Genomic DNA, 16,670 nt, shown 5'->3' with positions numbered 1-16,670 from the left:
AAAGTAGATGATGAACCGTTAACTTGTGCCCTCGTAGACGACATGTTTCTGCCTCATATAAACCTCTGACATCTTTCAATATTTGTCTTACAGATTACATGTAGCAGTTTATTGTTTCTGAGCTAGTAAAACAATGAAGAACTGGTGAACGGGTTTCACAGCCAGTAAAACAATAAGGAAAGACATAATAGCTACAGTACATCTGAGTTTTGAACTGCAGGTTATTTACTTCAGACTCTTCCATCTGATAGTCGGTGATGAGCTGGGCGTAGCGTCCGTTGGCTTCCATCAGGGCCTGGTGGTTTCCGGCCTCCCGCACCTCGCCATCATCCAGAACCAAAATGTCATCACAGAACTCCAGATACTGAAAGACACAAACGAGGACAAACAAGGACAACCATGTCAATGAAACAAAATCCCAGCACTGTGGCAGAGGTCTACCCAACACAGTCTAATCAGCACGTTTACATTTATGGCATTTGGCAGACGCTCTTATCAAGAGTGGTTTATAATACTGCTCATAATTCATGATAAAGGAAATACTAATGGCAGCAATCAGACACCACTTCCTGGGTTGTGATTTTACTTTTACTTAGGGGTTTACCACAATAAGATATAAATCTCAAATTTGTACAATAAGTATAAACAAGTATTATGCAACTTTGATTGAGAAATGCCTAATAATAAGCTATTAAAGATTCACTATCTGCTAAAGAATAAATCTGTGTCTACCTGGAGCTGGTGTGTAATCAGGATGACGGATTTTCCCTGGAGCTCTTTCTTAACACATTCTTCAAAGATGTGTTTCCCTACATGAGCATCGACGGCAGATAGTGGATCGTCAAGGAGGAAGATGTCTTTATTGGAGTAGACAGCTCTCGCCAGGCTGATCCTCTGCTTCTGCCCCCCCGACAGATTCAGCCCTCGCTCTCCAATCTGCCAACAAAACAGCAGAAAGCTATTAAGAACACTGGCAACAGGGTCTGGTACATCACAAAATCAACTTTTCACTCTACAACAATGTAGAATAAATAGAGAGGGGGCAAATGCAGAAACTGACAATGAAGACAGCTTCTCAGCTTCAAATAAACTCATAAACATAGGTCAGACTTGGACTTCTGAAATTTGGTTATACCAACTCAAACTGCCTAAATAATTAGGCCTGGTATTCAATTTGTAATCATTAGTTATGACTCAGACTTAAACAATACGATTCTTTACGTCATGCAATACTTTGAACAGCATTTGGTGGTCTTTCTCTTTATCCATCTTTTGTGAATCCTTATGTCCACTGAGGGGTTTCCTACTACACATCAGAGGATGTTAGTGTTTAAAGTTCCACTATGCTTGTAAGAAATCATTAAAATGCATTAAAAAAAAAACATTCAGTTTGGAGGGTAGAGAGTACAACAGAGAGCTCCTACCTCAGTTTGATCACCATATGGGAGGATTTTCAGGTCAGCTCTGAGGCTACAGACATCTATGACTCTGTCGTATCTGCGGAGTAAGACAATTAATTGCCTGAAAGTCAAGGGACAGCCACGTATTCAGCAGAGCCATTTTTAAGACACGTTATACAACATCACATAACATAGACAGCGGGTGTACACTGCAGTGCCTCACAATTCATCATTATTTTCCTTATCATAGGTTGTGTTTGATCTCTATAGGGGGAACCAAAGTTTCAAAATATACTCAAATAGGGCTGCTGAGTATATGTCTGTATTACGCAGTGCTGAAAAGGATTCTCAAACTTGATCCCAATTAATTTCAGAATTGTATCTAGTATCGCTGATCACATCAGCTATTCGTTCCATACAAATAACATTAAAAAATTCAAGTAACCATGTTTCTATTAAGAAACATTTTTGGCTTACGAAATCATACTTTTTGCAGCCAAAAAGACTAAGCCTATACTATATTCCTGTCTGGTGTTGAAACTCCTAAATCTTGTTCTCTCCTTTTTATAGCCCGTTTTATAGCCTCTATCTAAAATACATCGCAAGATATTTTGTATGCAGTGTCTTAAGAATCTAAGCAATGCTTTTAATTGCTCAGATATACTGTCCCTGAAAGTTTATGAGAATTAATGTAAGAGCAAACTCACTGCCTACTTCTCATTTCACTATTTCTGCAAAACCACAGACAATGCACATGAAAGAGAGTCGATAAGAAAATACAAGGCTCAGAAATTATGCATTTCTGGATGTAGTTTCGGAAAACATTGTCAGGTCTATGTTGACTTCTCCTACCGTATTTCCTTCATATAATGATTACAGCAGAGCTATAGGCCTAACTACAGTCATAAACAGCTGAATGACGTGACTCATTAAAATACTGGCACAGGTGGCTTCTTGCCATCTCTGGCAGCATGGAATGGTTTCCTTTCAGATAACAGAGATTAACTCTACTCTTGTTTGACTACCGAGCCCGATGCAGACTGACAGAGATAAGAGAGGAACTTTCTCCCAGTTAAACAGTTGTCACGTGAGATAACCTCAAAAGAAAGACCTATTCAAGCATGCAATGAGGAACAATGGTAAAACATTCACTTCAAAATGGTATCCCCTTAGTTAATAATAGCTCCTCATGTTCTGTATTCAAAGGTCTGCAGTTACTTATAATTTAGTGGTTATATACTTGGACTGGTCAAAAGGTTCCCCCATCAGGATGTTTTCTTTAACTGTTCCATGGAATATCCAGGCCTGCTGGGAAACGTAGGCAAATGTCCCATCAGCTGAGAGGGAGCCCTGCAGAAGGTGCATCTAAAATGTAAAAATGAGCAGACAACCATGAGAAAAGCTATTAAATAGCATCAGTTAAATCTGGTTTAGAGGTAACACAATGTAAATAAGGAGCATCATTTTTCATAACAGTTGTGTAACAGAGTGGTGGACAATAACAGTGAAAATTAACAGCTAATAAAAATGTCAAACATGATGTCAGAGACTTGTAGAGATTGTAAAAGAAAATAAAGGACAAAAAAGACAAAGAAGGAGCCAACCTGTTCCAACATGCTGGAAATCAGTGACGTTTTTCCACTCCCCACGTTCCCACAGACACCAAGCAGGTTGCCCTTCAGGAGGTAACACAGAGAATAAAGGTTTACCTTTAACCCAATCTAGTTCACCTCATGTATCCTTATCAGTGGTAAAGAACACCTTTGGCAGTGTGAAGGAGATGTTTCTCAGAGTTGGCAAGGTTTCAGTCTTCCCATTCTGGGACATCTCCTCCACTTTGTGTCCCTTTGTGTCCCTGTTGGCTGAGCTGGGTGGGGGTTCTGGCAGTCTGTCTGGTTTGATCCAGGAAAGTGAAGCATTTTTCATCACTATGGCGAAGTCACTGTCTTTTGTCTGGATCAGGTAGGTCTCTGGATTCTGGATCAGCAATATTTTCTGAAACAGCCATACAAGATATTGCAGTTTGTATCGCTGGATGACATCACAGCAAAATAACATTATATAAGATCAGAGTAGTAATGAATACTACTACTAGTGCTAATAACCATTGTTAGTGGTTGGGTTTACCCTCAGTCGTTTTAGTGATACAGCAGCCTCAGCCAGGGCCTTGACAGTCAGAGGCAGGAAAGACAAGCAGAACCTCAAGGAGTTGAAGACGGCGATGGTGGCAAAGGCCTGTTAATAACAAAGAATGATGCTCAAACACAACCTTACACTACAACCCTGACAAGGTCATATATACTGAATGTTTTAAATGGACCACAATGCTCTAGTGACCAGCACTTGTCTGTAGCCTGCTCTGGTTCAGTGCAAGCACAAACAAACAAAGAGGTGAATTCATCATGAATAAGTGGCAACAAAACAATCATCTAAACACATATTTATTTTATGTCTCAGATCCATACACGCTGTAATTGAACAGAGCTTTTTGTTCTGTCCAACTACGTACAGACTTCTCTCTATGTTCTTTTTTCAATACACCTCTATTAACCACGTAAATCACACAGTGGGCATGTTTGCAATGGTTGTTGTGCTGTATTACTATATGTGCTGCACTGCTGTGGTACTCACATCAGACGTGTTGAGCTTCAAGTTGAACGCAGTGTGTACAATGAAGGTGATAACGGTGGCAATGGTGGAGCTCATGCTGATGATGCTGATATTAGCACTCATAACGTAACCGAACTTCCGTATTTCTTTCTTCTCCTTTTTCCTTAAGCCTATAAGAGAGACAACATAATAGTTTTTGTTTTCTTTAACTTTACCTCTCCTGGTAAATGGATCTCCCAGTGCAATTACATTTCAGCCCACAGTTGTCCACTGAGCACCTTCACTGTAGCAACTTGGGATAAGTTATTTGCTCAAAAGTACCTAGAAAATGTTTTTTAACAATTCAGTCACCAGAAAATAAAAAAGGTTGGTATTGTACATTTCTGCAAACCACTGGATACGTTGAATTTTGGTGTTTCTGAACCAAAAATATGTTTTGTGAATAAGTAATATCAGCCTCATCACGCTTGCAGAAATGCGCAATGCCACGTGGTTCATTTTGTGAAACGATCATAAAATGATCGGTTAGGTTTAGGCAATCAAACTACTTGGTTCAGGTTAGAAAAAAGATCATGTGTTAATAACGTAGAAATGGATCAACGTAATAATGTGACAACGTAACAAGGCAAAAGTGAGCATGGCTCACAAGCTCACTGCTTGACCCCTGCTAAAGTAGTGAGGTGTCTGCTGTTAGATGCAGCATATTTACATGTATGGGTTTGTATTAGGAGAGTATATTGGAATGTTAGTTGTTGTTTGGGCCTTCCTGATTTAGAGCTGGTCAAGGTAAATATATGCCAAATGCTAGGTCAGCAGGATCCTGGGGGTCCTGGGTCAGAGTTGAAGAGACATATGGTGGCTTCTAAAAGAGGTGTTTCTATTCTTATTTGTCCCTCTCCTAAAACCATATGTGGAAACTAAGTGTTTAAACAAGCTCGATATTTAAGGAGCTCTCTGTACACGTTTGCCAAAGGTTTTGCAACAAACTTTCCCTTTTGGAAATAATTTAAGAAAAATGTGGGCACCCTGGACTTCTAACCCCGAAAAGGCACAACTAGACCACACTGTCAACCATCTCACCAAATTTGAAGTTCCTAAGTTAAATAGTTTCCGAGTTCTGCTCCGGAAACGAAAGTGTGACACGCTAACGGACAGACACACAGAGCACTAATAACTAGGGCTGTCAATCGATTAAAATATTGAATCAACTCTTATCAACATGGGAGTGGGCAAATATGCTGCTTCATGTAAACGTGTTCCTCCACCAGGGTTGTCCCTTGTTACGATCTCAAGGTGCAGCCGGAGGAAGGAGAGTGTCCGGTTTGGGGACCTAAGAATTGCGTCTCTGCTCTTTGCAGATGATGTGGTTCTGTTGGCTTCATCAGACCGTGATCTTCAGCACGCACTGGGGGCTGTTTGAAGCCAACCTTAACTATTCGAGGTTAATGCTCAACCTTAACCATCTCGCAAAAAGTATAAACAATTTGCACGTTACCTTCTAGCCACGACTCCCTTTTTGGACTTTCTTATGTAACTTTAGGTATCAATTGTAACAATGTTATATAACAATCGTAAAGTCAATGTTTACTGTTGGTTTCCCAAAGGACACGAACAGCCGTCTACTGGGTGGAAGTCCTGTGTTTGTTTGACCCAGTCACCACCCCCTCCCTTCCTCTCTTAGAGGACTATCTCACTTGTTACACGTGTTATTACCACGCAACTTTCAATAAAAGCCGCTCGATGAACTACGTCACAAGTTAGAGAGGCTGATGGCTGCAGCAACTTCTAATGCATTTCAAGAAGCACATTGCTGCACACCCACAGGGCATGGACTGCCGGAGGCAAGGGCGTATCAGATACCTGTTTTGCATCTATATTGGCAAACCATTCTATATGAGCAAAGTGACGTGAAGGTGGAGAGTATGTGGCAGCTGCAGCCTCATATCCAGCCTCTGGTGCCTCTGGCAACATGGCTATGTGATTTTCAATCAAAGACTAATAAAAAAATAATTAAAACATGCTGTTTCAATTAAACTACTTCGCCATCTGTGTTGGCAATTCCCACCATCTCCAGATTCCTGTAAATGGTGCACACAATTTCCCTTCAACCATGAAACATGGAAAGTAGCACACTAGATTGGTTTGTATAAATGATTCCCCTAATATTTGGTATACAATAAAGATTAACAACATGTGTCATGAGTCAACATGCAGCCTGCCTAACTTCATACCCTCGATCTTCTTTTCAAAGGAATCTTCCCAGGCGTACATCTTGATAAGTTTGATGCTGTCGAGAATCTCATTCATAGTGCGAACACGGTTGTCTGTTATCAGAGTGGTTCTCCATCTGAAGACGTGAGTGAGCTTGCCCAAGCAAACCTGAAAGCAAAAAAAAAACAATGGTAAAATTAGTGACAACGGGAGACAAGCTGCAAAGCAGTAAATATTTTAGGGTTGTCCACGTTGGTGGCTGAATTAGTTAGTAATATATCTCATGTAACACAGAAAGCTATAATTATTTGCCAACTAGTAGTTAATTAAACTTGATATTTGTTTATACATTTTGATAATTACAGTGCCACTTTTTAGCTCTGATTGTGATAGTAGTAAAATCGGATTTGATTTATTTCACACTGCTTTTGAAAATATGTCTATATGTGAAGTTTCTAATGTACAGACCTGTATGAGGATGAAGATGAGGTAGGTGAAGACTCCAGCCAGTGCGCTGTAGCCCAGAATGTAGCAGGCATAGACAATACACATAGTAAAGAGCACTGGGAGGCTCATCAGAAGGCTCCCAAACAATATTGCTTCAAATAATTTATGGCCATCGTTGGTCAAAACATTAATCAACTGTACAGGAGAGAGAGGGAGAGAGTGAGAGAAAGACTGTAATCCACATTGCCAAGATTGCATTACCAGGGTATGTTTCTTGAACTAACAGTCACAGTAGGTGAATTCCACAAGACATTTATGACAAAGAAGTTTGGATTTACAAAACAGGATTAAAAACAAGGTTAAGCAGAAAATGAAGAAAAATGCAATAATATCAAATAAAAAGTTTGATAACAAAATGTATTATTCAAGAAATGCATTATGCAAATAAGTCTTCTGCAATGGCGTAGCCACGGGCGTGCCACCCAAAGAGGCAGCTGGCACACCCAACAATCAGATGCAGAATAAATGTTTAGTTATAGCCTTACTCGAAAAAATTAATATTACTAAACAAAACAATTATCCATCTGCAGCTGTTCTATATTTCTACTAGTAGACGTTGCATGAAGCATGCGGCTGGTATTGTGTCGAGTACTGTTATCCGGCGATATATTTTTCCTCCTACCTAAACCTGAACCAAACCTCATACATAACGCTGACTACCGAGGGGGGGGGGGGGGGGTTGTCAATTTAACAGGAGGGAAACACTATTCGACGAGGAACATACCTCAACGTAACACCGGGACCGGGAGAGGCTGCACAGAAAGCTGCTGAGGCCGATAGAAAACGGGGTTGTGGTTAGAAGGTAAGACGCAAATTGCGAAACTTCCGCAAGATAGTTTAGGTTAGGCATTGACCTCGAAGAGTAATGGTAAGGCATTGACCTTGAATTGTTAAGGCTAGGATAGGTCGTCGGGCAACGAGTCTCGCAAGAGCTTTTTGCAAGTATATATACTGTATATATGTTATTTTTTTGTTTTTTAATTAGATTGTCCAAAACTGAGGCGGCAGGTGGGGTGGCTGTATTAGTGTTAAAGCAGCCAAAAAAACTATGGGTGCTCGCACAAAGAGCCTCTCCATTTCAAAGTCCTAGGTTGAATTTCAGACCCAGTCCGCCCCTGGATCATGTGGCACACCCAGTTTTTCTAATGTACACCCACCGTTTTTTTTTTTCTAGCTACACTTGTCCCCTGTAACACCAATTCCATTGGCGCGTAGGATGCTTTGGTCGTATGATTTTATGAGTAATCCGCAAATGCATATAAACTCTTCATGCCCCACATACAGCCATTCACATATTGACTTGGTAAGTCATTCTCCCCATGTGACTGTTGTTGAGTTGGATCAACATATCCAGCACAACATATTATTAATATTATTGAAGTTCTTGTTCCTTGTTGGCAGAAGAACATGAAGTAATAGTAGGTAAAGGGTAAGAAGTTTTGGTCTCTGTGTAAATACCCAACATACTACAGTGCATACTCAACTCATTTAACACACTCTAATACAGATACAGAGAGAACTACCACATAAAAAAATAACCACATTAGCCTGAGAGAGAGAGAGAGAGAGAGAGAGAGAGAGAGAGAGAGAGAGAGAGAGAGAGAGAGAGAGAGAGAGAGAGAGAGAGAGAGAGAGAGAGAGAGAGAGAGAGAGAGAGAGATTGATTCTGATGTATAAGATCACTTTCCTAGAGAAATGTAGACACCCTGCATTAAATAAGCATTAACCCTTATGTATGTAACCCAGTCTTTACCTCTCCCGTTGAAATGCCGCTGTGCACCCGCAGAGAGATGACTTTCTCAAAGGCCACTGAAGAGAAGGCACCCTTCAGTCTGACTGCAGTGCGCAGGTTCAACGCCCACAGCAAGGACAATGTGAAGGCTTTGCAGAACTCTGAGGTGAACAAAGCGAAGGCCAAGCCAACACCATAGGTTACTGTGGACTTCTCTGGGTCCTCAACATAGATTAGGATCGCATGGACCAGAAAAGACTGAGAGGACAGAGAGGTTTGTAAAACACAGAAGAGCATTAAACATTAAACAACCATTCATTTTATCAGTCACAAAACATGTGTGATGTCATCCATAAAGACTTAAAGGGGACATATCCTGCTCATTTTCAAGTCCATACTGGTATTTTGGGTTTCTACCAGAACATGTTTACACTTTATTTTTACTGTCTGTCTGAATATACCTGTATTCACCCTCCATCTGAAGTGCTCCGTTTTAGCTCCTGTCTCTTTAAGCCCCCCTTCCCGAAAATGCCCTGTCTGCTCTGATTGGCTTGTGAGAAAAATACGGTGCACCTTTACATAGGTATAGTTCTCAAGTCATGGGTGGAGATATTCAGATTGGGGGCGGTATATAATGAGCCCACATGTGACATAGGAAAGGGAAACAAATCCGAATGGCTTGTTGAATCACATGTTTCCTGATCTATACAGTGCTAAAAAAACTGAGTGGGTTGTCTTATTTCACAGTTTGTGGGTTGGTAGGGACTCCAGATACCCAAATGTGTGTGCACAAACACTGAAAAAGTGAGTTTTCCATGATATATATGATATGATATCCATGACATTTAGTTGCATTTCTTGGCATGCCCTGCAATTCCCACACATTTTTATCAATTCAAGGTAACACTTTTTACAGGTCTGCAAATCAGTCATGGTAATTAGGTGATAATAAGCATCTAAACTATTTGAAATTTCTTTAGAATTACTGCCAAATTACTATGTAATTATTATATTTACCTCAAAATCTATCTAAAATGATCACGATACACATAAAAATGGCCGCTGCTTTGACCATCCTGCTATGTTGATTCGAATGGGAATGTTCTATTTCTATGGTCTACACGAGTATACCGAGAACAAAACACTGAAGCGATAATCAGGACGCAGCACAGCGGAGATTGCATCATTTGACACCGGATCCTCTCTTTTCCTCCACGGACTTGGAAATGTCACTGGGCCTAGCATAGCACAGCATTAGCACAGTAATGGCACATAGCTAAGGAAGACTATTTAACTTTAACTTCTGTCAATGGTAACCTACATGTATTGATTTGATTTGATGTTATTGAGAGCTTTGTTGTAATGTCTGTTTATGCACCTACATAATTTTGGTGCCTCGTTAGTATTAATATCAATTGATTGAGTTTTATTAATGCTAATATTTTATTGATATTAATAATTATCTTTGATATTTGCTGATAACCACACCTGCTTCTACTCGTTCCCAACATTTTTAAAGAGTAAACCAGTTGTTTCCAATATTTTTGGCTTGTGACACCTTACAAAAAAGCAGTGCCCTGGGGCCCCTTGTCATGTTTAATACAGTATATCTATGAGTTGTTAGCATGTGCACCCTCTAAACGTCTCACATGGTTTCATTTAAACAATTGTTCTAAGCTCAAAGAGGTAAAACTTTCCAATATTTTACAAAAGGTGCAAAATATGACTACAGATTTGTGTAGCAGAATGTTTTTGTTTTTCTTTTGTATCCCATTAATCATCTCACGCCCCCTCACATTTATCTTGTGATCATATTACTTGTAGTGGAGTATTTTTTTTATTATAATGTTATACTGATAATTTCCTTAAGAAAAACATTATAATACTTCCTCCACCACATTAACAATGAATGTGATATTAGGACAAACTTCAGAGAATGCCACTGGATCCTGTCAATAAAGGAAACACTCGTGCTGTTGATATTAAAATTCAAATAAAATTACCGGGCCCAGAAAAATTGTCACCATGGCAAGGTAACCAACGAGGACAGACAGAATCAGCCTGGTTCTTTGAAAGCGAAGGATCACTCGAACCACAGAGGCCTTCTCCAGGCCCACCTTTGCCAATTCTTCCTGCCAGAGTCTGTGGAACCTGAGCACAACGCACACAATCAGCCTTGTTATTAAAGTAAAACAGTAACACTCATGAGATGCACTACACACGTTTTCCAGATATGAATTTCAGCAACTAGGCTTGTCATGTGTCATGTCTATAAATATACTGCAATGTGTCAGACCTTTCTACGCTGGCGTCGGCTACATCCAAAGGAGACAGGTTGAGAGAGCTCATGTCCAACTTATTCCTGAACAGGTCCCACATCATGGGGATCATCCAGGCAAAGGTTGCAAAGGAAAAGAAACCTGCACTGTCCAGAGGGTGGGACCTAGACATGGAAACATCACCCAATATGCAATGGGTAAAAATATGTAGTAAACATGTTACCTTAAAATTATTTATCAAATGATATATAAGTGTCTAAAAACAGAAAAATTATGTCATCAATGGCACTGACTGGGATGAGGACCAGCGGAAGGGTTTGAGGGTCTGAAGGCTCTGGCTGTATTTTCCGAATAGGGTAGGGTAGGCTTTTTCTCTGTTGTCCAAATCATTATGTTCTGGACTGGAGACCACAGGTACAGTTCTCTGTAGGATACCACCTTCTGTCTTAAGAGTCACAGATTCAAAGAGACAGAGTGAAACAATCAGACAGAAAGGCAGAGTTGGACAGAGATGGTAGAGAGAGAGAGACTTTTGTAAATATTCGTGCTAAAGAGTCTCAAAAAGTGGATCAAACAAATCCGCAACAAAAACACAGGATGCAGGAGAAATAATAGGAGAGGAAAAGATCTCAGGCAGTGAAAGCAACATGTGAAGAGGGCAGGAGTGTTCTGGTGGAAGCTGCTGTTTGTTCTATACTTACAAAAGAGACTCCTCGAGTATCGTTCCTCTCCAAAGAATAGGCTTCCTTCATGTTGTCCTGTGCGGAGGGCAGCCAGCATGGAAAAGTCACACTTCTACTCGTCAACAAGAGATTTTAATTAGAAATATTGCTTGAAGCTGAATTTACCAGATAATTTTAACAGCATCAACACGGAGGCTGTAATCATTTCTCATTCTGCTGTGTAACAGTGTAACGTTGTTATGATTATGATGTGTTTGAAGCTTCATAACGCATTACAACACAATCGTCAGTCATCACAAGAGTTGATAATCACTCAGGATGTTTTAGGATGTGTTATGTATCATAACTGTTATGACAAGTCACAAGGTATTACAAGTGGGATCAAAATACTTTACTCGGTCAAATATCAAAAATGTAGCCGTATTGCATGAAAGGTTATGAAGTTTTACTAACAACATGGCAGAATACTGATATCAAACTTTGAGCGAGCATTGGAATCTTTCAAAACAGTGGTGTATGTCAGGGGAAATGAAAACACAGCCTTATTAAAATATAATGTAATTGAGTGTTAATACTGGGTCAGCAGGACGCCTGCTGGACGGCCCCGCAGCATCAGGCTCAGCCCTTTGACACTGTTTACATCGCTGTACACATATATATACAGTATGTATCTTTTTTTCTCCGGTTTCCTCCCACAGTCCAAAGAAAAGGTGGTTAGGTTAGTTGTTAACTCTAAATCACCTGTAAGTGTGAATGTGTATGTGAGCGTGATACTATATACTATACAATACTATACTATACAATTCTATACTTATACTATACTTAACTACATCCCTGTTTACAGTTTATTCATTTTGCACTTACTGTCTATGACATATATATATATATATATATTATTGTATTTATATTTTATATTTTAATCCCTATATTTAGATCATTGTTGGAGGGAGCCTGAGCTCTAAGATTTTCACAACTGCTTCTCTGTCATCGTTGCCTGTGCAAATGTGCATATAACAATAAATAACTTGAATCTTGAATAGCCTACCAGTCTTTCATGCGTCATAATCTGAAAATACATGTGAATGTGTATATGAATTACAGGAATCCCCCTCCCATCTGCCTCTCACCTCTATTCACACTGTGTCAAAGTTAACTAGTTACAGTACAGCCAAACTACATGCACAGTCATTGAAGATGAGTTCATTGACCCTTGTTACTGCACAGTAAAATACACAATATGAATACAAAAAGAGATACTTTACAACCTTACATGCAAAATGTATGATGTATTTCTGATTAGGTGTAACACCTGTATGTGTTATAATGTATACTATATAATACATCTGTAATATAATACATCAGTTTTACAAGTTAGTTAAGCTGATTTTCAAAATGTTCTCTTTGTTATGTCCTGTAACTTTTACACGTCAAAACATTGAATATTCTGACAAAAAATGATGGCGAAAGATTTCAGCACTATACTTGAAACAAATAACAAAATAGTATATCAAGAGCTTTAAAGGGGGTTACATGCTATTATTCTATTATGCCATTAAGTTAAACTAGACCTAACACAATGACATATTTGAGTTAATCATAAAACAATCTTAACTTACACTATCGTCCAAAAGTTTGGAATCACCCGTTATATTGATGATTTTCTTCTTTCTTTTAATAATGGGTATTTTGCAAAAAAACAGTATAACTCAGACACCAAATCTATTTTTAACATTTGAAATAGTTTTCAAAAGAAGAAGAATTAAATCCATTTAGTCAATGTCCCTGCAGTGTTGCATGACAGGGGAGAATATTGTTGGAACCCTTTTTTCCCCGCAAATACAAATACAAATTTGTTTCACTTTCCAGAAAAGCGTAAGTGACCCTCGATCATTATTTAACCACAACAGTGCAACTGGGCTCTAAATATTGTTTGTGTGCCCTCTGCGGTCTACTCAGTGGTTAGATTGAATAAGTTTAAACTGTGATATGTTCAGCTGATATTCCCTGATCCACTTCCAATCATGCTAACCCTAAATTAACCTTCTATTTCTATTGTGAAGTTTGAAGAATAGATTTGATAAAGCAACATGCTTGTTTGTTTATTCCAGCTTGTTATTGGCATTATTGTGCTCTTGACACTGAAACAGGATTCTATTTAAATCTGCACACATTTTGATGTGTGTAAACTTCCAGTTTCTTTTACCAGTGACTGGTGATTTATTGTATTATTTAACTGTTACTCAGAGGTATCTCTGTCTCTTTCTACATTGTGACTTTCAACAACCTAAAAGCATGAAAGACCATTCAAAAATATAGAGTAGTCCTCTCCCTCATCTGACTGGACCCAATCAGGCTTTTGTGGCCGGAGATTCCAAACTTTTGAATGATAGTGTATGTAAATAAAAATCTGATATAATAAATAATCTAAACATCAGGTAGTAGATCCTAAATAACGTGACACAACCAAAACCTGAATTGATAAAACTGAACTAAAATAGAAAGACTACAATAAACCGATCAAAACTAATTTAAACTGAGTTGAAGTAGTAAAATGAAACAATACCTCTGTGTGGAGGAAGAGGAGGACTTGCAGCAGCTTGTTGATGCTGACTCTAAAGCTATCACAGGAGTAAAACGTTTTGTGTTACACAAGTCGCTTTTATAGAGATCACAGGTTGGCCTGTTCAGAGGTACTGCAAATATCCCATGTGTTACTCTGCCAAAACTCGTTAAAGTCAATCAGATGAGATTTCTAAAGATAAAAACTGTGAGGAGGGGGTGACAACATTTTGTTTAATCCCAATATAAACCAACCAATGAATCAAATAAGTGTACAAGAATTCCATTTGATGTCCTTTTTGGGAAGTCCCTTTATCCAGCCCAGTCTTCAGCAGGATGCCTTAAGGAGGGTGACTTATTCACAGCTGAATAATTTTTTTCAGGAAATTCCCTGTAATACCATCAACAGTATCTGCTACAGATAAATCACCTAATGTCATTTTGAGCATACTACTTTACCTGTACCTGTACCTTTTCCATGTCCACCTGTTCTGTACCACGTAACGTTGCCACTGTGACGGTGATAATACCATTATCATATGTGCCCAGAAGATGGCAGCGTTGGCTATGTTCTTTTGGGACACATTCATTGGGTAGACTTGTTGATCTATTATACTAGTTGGCACGGTCTATAAAACCCTGAGACGAATTTAAAAATACAAAATAAATTAAAAATCTTCATAAAATGGCTTTTTGACTACCCAGAATGATGTCAGGTATATTTGGCCACACTGTTAAAACTGAGCTGTGTAATAAAGTGAGCTGTTTTATTATCATTTCTTGCCCCTCTCATGTTTTATATGTTTTACTGCAGTCCTCGTTTCCGAACCAAGTTTTCCTTACAGGACAAAAAAGTGTGAAGTGAACTTGAACACCAGAGAATTGTGCTTACAATGTAGTTAAATACAGTTATGAGTTTGTTACAGAGGATGGTGCAAATTTAAGGTTTTATCTGCAAAGAAAGTCAATTGGACAGATGCTTGTACGTTGACATGTTCAGGACTGTAACTAATGTAGTTATGTACCCGGTCTATCTTATGAGTGAACACACCAATGGTTTATGGCTCCAAGAATCTTAGCAATAGAAATCCAGCCCGTGCTTATGCTTCTCGTCCAAGGAGTTGTTTTGGTGATCTGAGTCTGATTTAAATGTGGACCTTCTCTGGAGCTCAGGGCTTTGATTAGAGGTGCAGATCTGCTGGTTCTCCCTGGTTGCTGCCTGCCACACCATCTCCAACTCTTCCTCTATTTCCCTGGAGGAGCAAAGAGAAGAGAGAAGACAAGGAAGTCAGTCAGTCAAGTGCAAGCTGATCGGGCCACATAAAGGACATTAAATTAAAAATACAAATACTAATAACACGTAGGCTGAAAAACTTAACTGAACCCAAATGATTAGCAAAGAAGGTGAACAGACTGATGTGACGCAAACACACTGAAGGTAAGTGTGTGTGCTGTAGTAGTGAGGAAAGGTGCTTTTAGGTTGAATAACGGGTGACATGCAGCACTACAATGGTCATGCGGCTCATTCATACATCACTGCACTAATGGCTGACTCATTTTCCCTGCATCATGTCCTTTAAAGTGTCAGGGTATCTGCTGATTTTTACTGTTGCGACGGCCACAACCATCATGACTACGGCAGACAAAGATGATACCCTGGGGACAGACTCACTACAGTAGCTCACACAGCTCCATTTCAAACTTCTATTACCTCAGGATTGCCTAGTTCTCACTCCTCCTTATCCAAAAACACTGGGCTCCTGGGAATACAACTGCATGCGTCATCTCCTTTCCCAATTATTTCTGAAGTAGTGCCTGAGGCATTGTATTTTGTAAATGAAAGAGAGAAAGGCCCATAGCAGCAACGGGCACTGGAATGTGATAAGAGCGGAATCGTGTTCAATGGTTTGGTTAAATTACACAGTGGTGGAAATACATGCAGTAAGATTGGAGGAGATCTTAAAACATTGCATCATTGAAACTACCCTCAGAAAAGGTCAGCCAAAAAGTGTACCCTTTGTCATAAATGGAGTGGCCTAAATATTAGAAATACCTCTCATTATATCACAATGCACTTCAAAAGCACCACAATCTACTGCCTCCAATCAACACCTCTGAAAAGCTCAATATTATAACCTTCATGAAGGCAAGATTTATTGTATTAGAACACATTAGGTTTGGCTAGATGCACCTTCTTTTTTTGCACCTAATGCAAAGAAATGCTTTAAAGTCACAACCTCATGATTCGACAACTCATCTTATCTTACTCATTTATCCTGTGATGTCGTAAATTGTTGTAAAAAAGGTTGAAACCTCTACAGTCTACCCAACCAGACTGAATACTATTCTCTCAGTGATATTATGTGTAGGAATAACTGTTAGTAAGTCCTATGTTTTGAAGTTTCGATCTGATTATTAAAAAATGGGTAAACATAGTCCAGTTTATAGAAATACCCGGTGAATACATGTTTGGACAAAGCATGGGCCAAAACAGCCTACACCCCTCGATCTGCAAATTACATTCTTAAGTAGTGGTCATACATTAGTATTTTATAAGCATCAAGTTTATGAGTGTGTGTGTGTGTGTGTGCGTGTGCGTGTGTGCGTGTGTGTGTGTGTGTGTGTGTGTATGTGTGTGTGTGTGTGTGCATGAATAAGTGTATAAACTTAAAGGTCTATTCCAGCAGTC

At 39.3% G+C, this 16,670-nt stretch overlaps 1 protein-coding gene across 1 annotated transcript in view; it reads right to left on the bottom strand.

Moving 5' to 3' along the window:
• Positions 1-14,115, bottom strand: part of LOC141783470 (ATP-binding cassette sub-family C member 12-like) — a 71,402-nt gene extending 57,287 nt beyond the window's left edge. The window contains exons 1-9 of the mRNA XM_074660801.1: positions 13,986-14,115; positions 11,441-11,534; positions 11,033-11,184; positions 10,757-10,903; positions 10,464-10,611; positions 8,482-8,718; positions 6,690-6,863; positions 6,242-6,389; positions 4,032-4,180 (exon numbers count right to left, since the gene is read on the bottom strand). Coding sequence (XP_074516902.1) covers positions 4,032-4,180; positions 6,242-6,389; positions 6,690-6,863; positions 8,482-8,718; positions 10,464-10,611; positions 10,757-10,903; positions 11,033-11,184; positions 11,441-11,491 — 1,206 coding nt within the window. The 5' untranslated portion in view covers positions 11,492-11,534; positions 13,986-14,115. The remainder of the gene's footprint in view (positions 1-4,031; positions 4,181-6,241; positions 6,390-6,689; positions 6,864-8,481; positions 8,719-10,463; positions 10,612-10,756; positions 10,904-11,032; positions 11,185-11,440; positions 11,535-13,985) is intronic.
• Between the last annotated feature and the right edge of the window lie 2,555 nt (positions 14,116-16,670).

The sequence above is a fragment of the Sebastes fasciatus genome, chromosome 2, assembly GCF_043250625.1.
Source record: "Sebastes fasciatus isolate fSebFas1 chromosome 2, fSebFas1.pri, whole genome shotgun sequence".
Classification (NCBI taxonomy): Eukaryota; Metazoa; Chordata; class Actinopteri; order Perciformes; family Sebastidae; genus Sebastes; species Sebastes fasciatus.
This window is presented reverse-complemented; position numbering and strand designations above follow the sequence as displayed.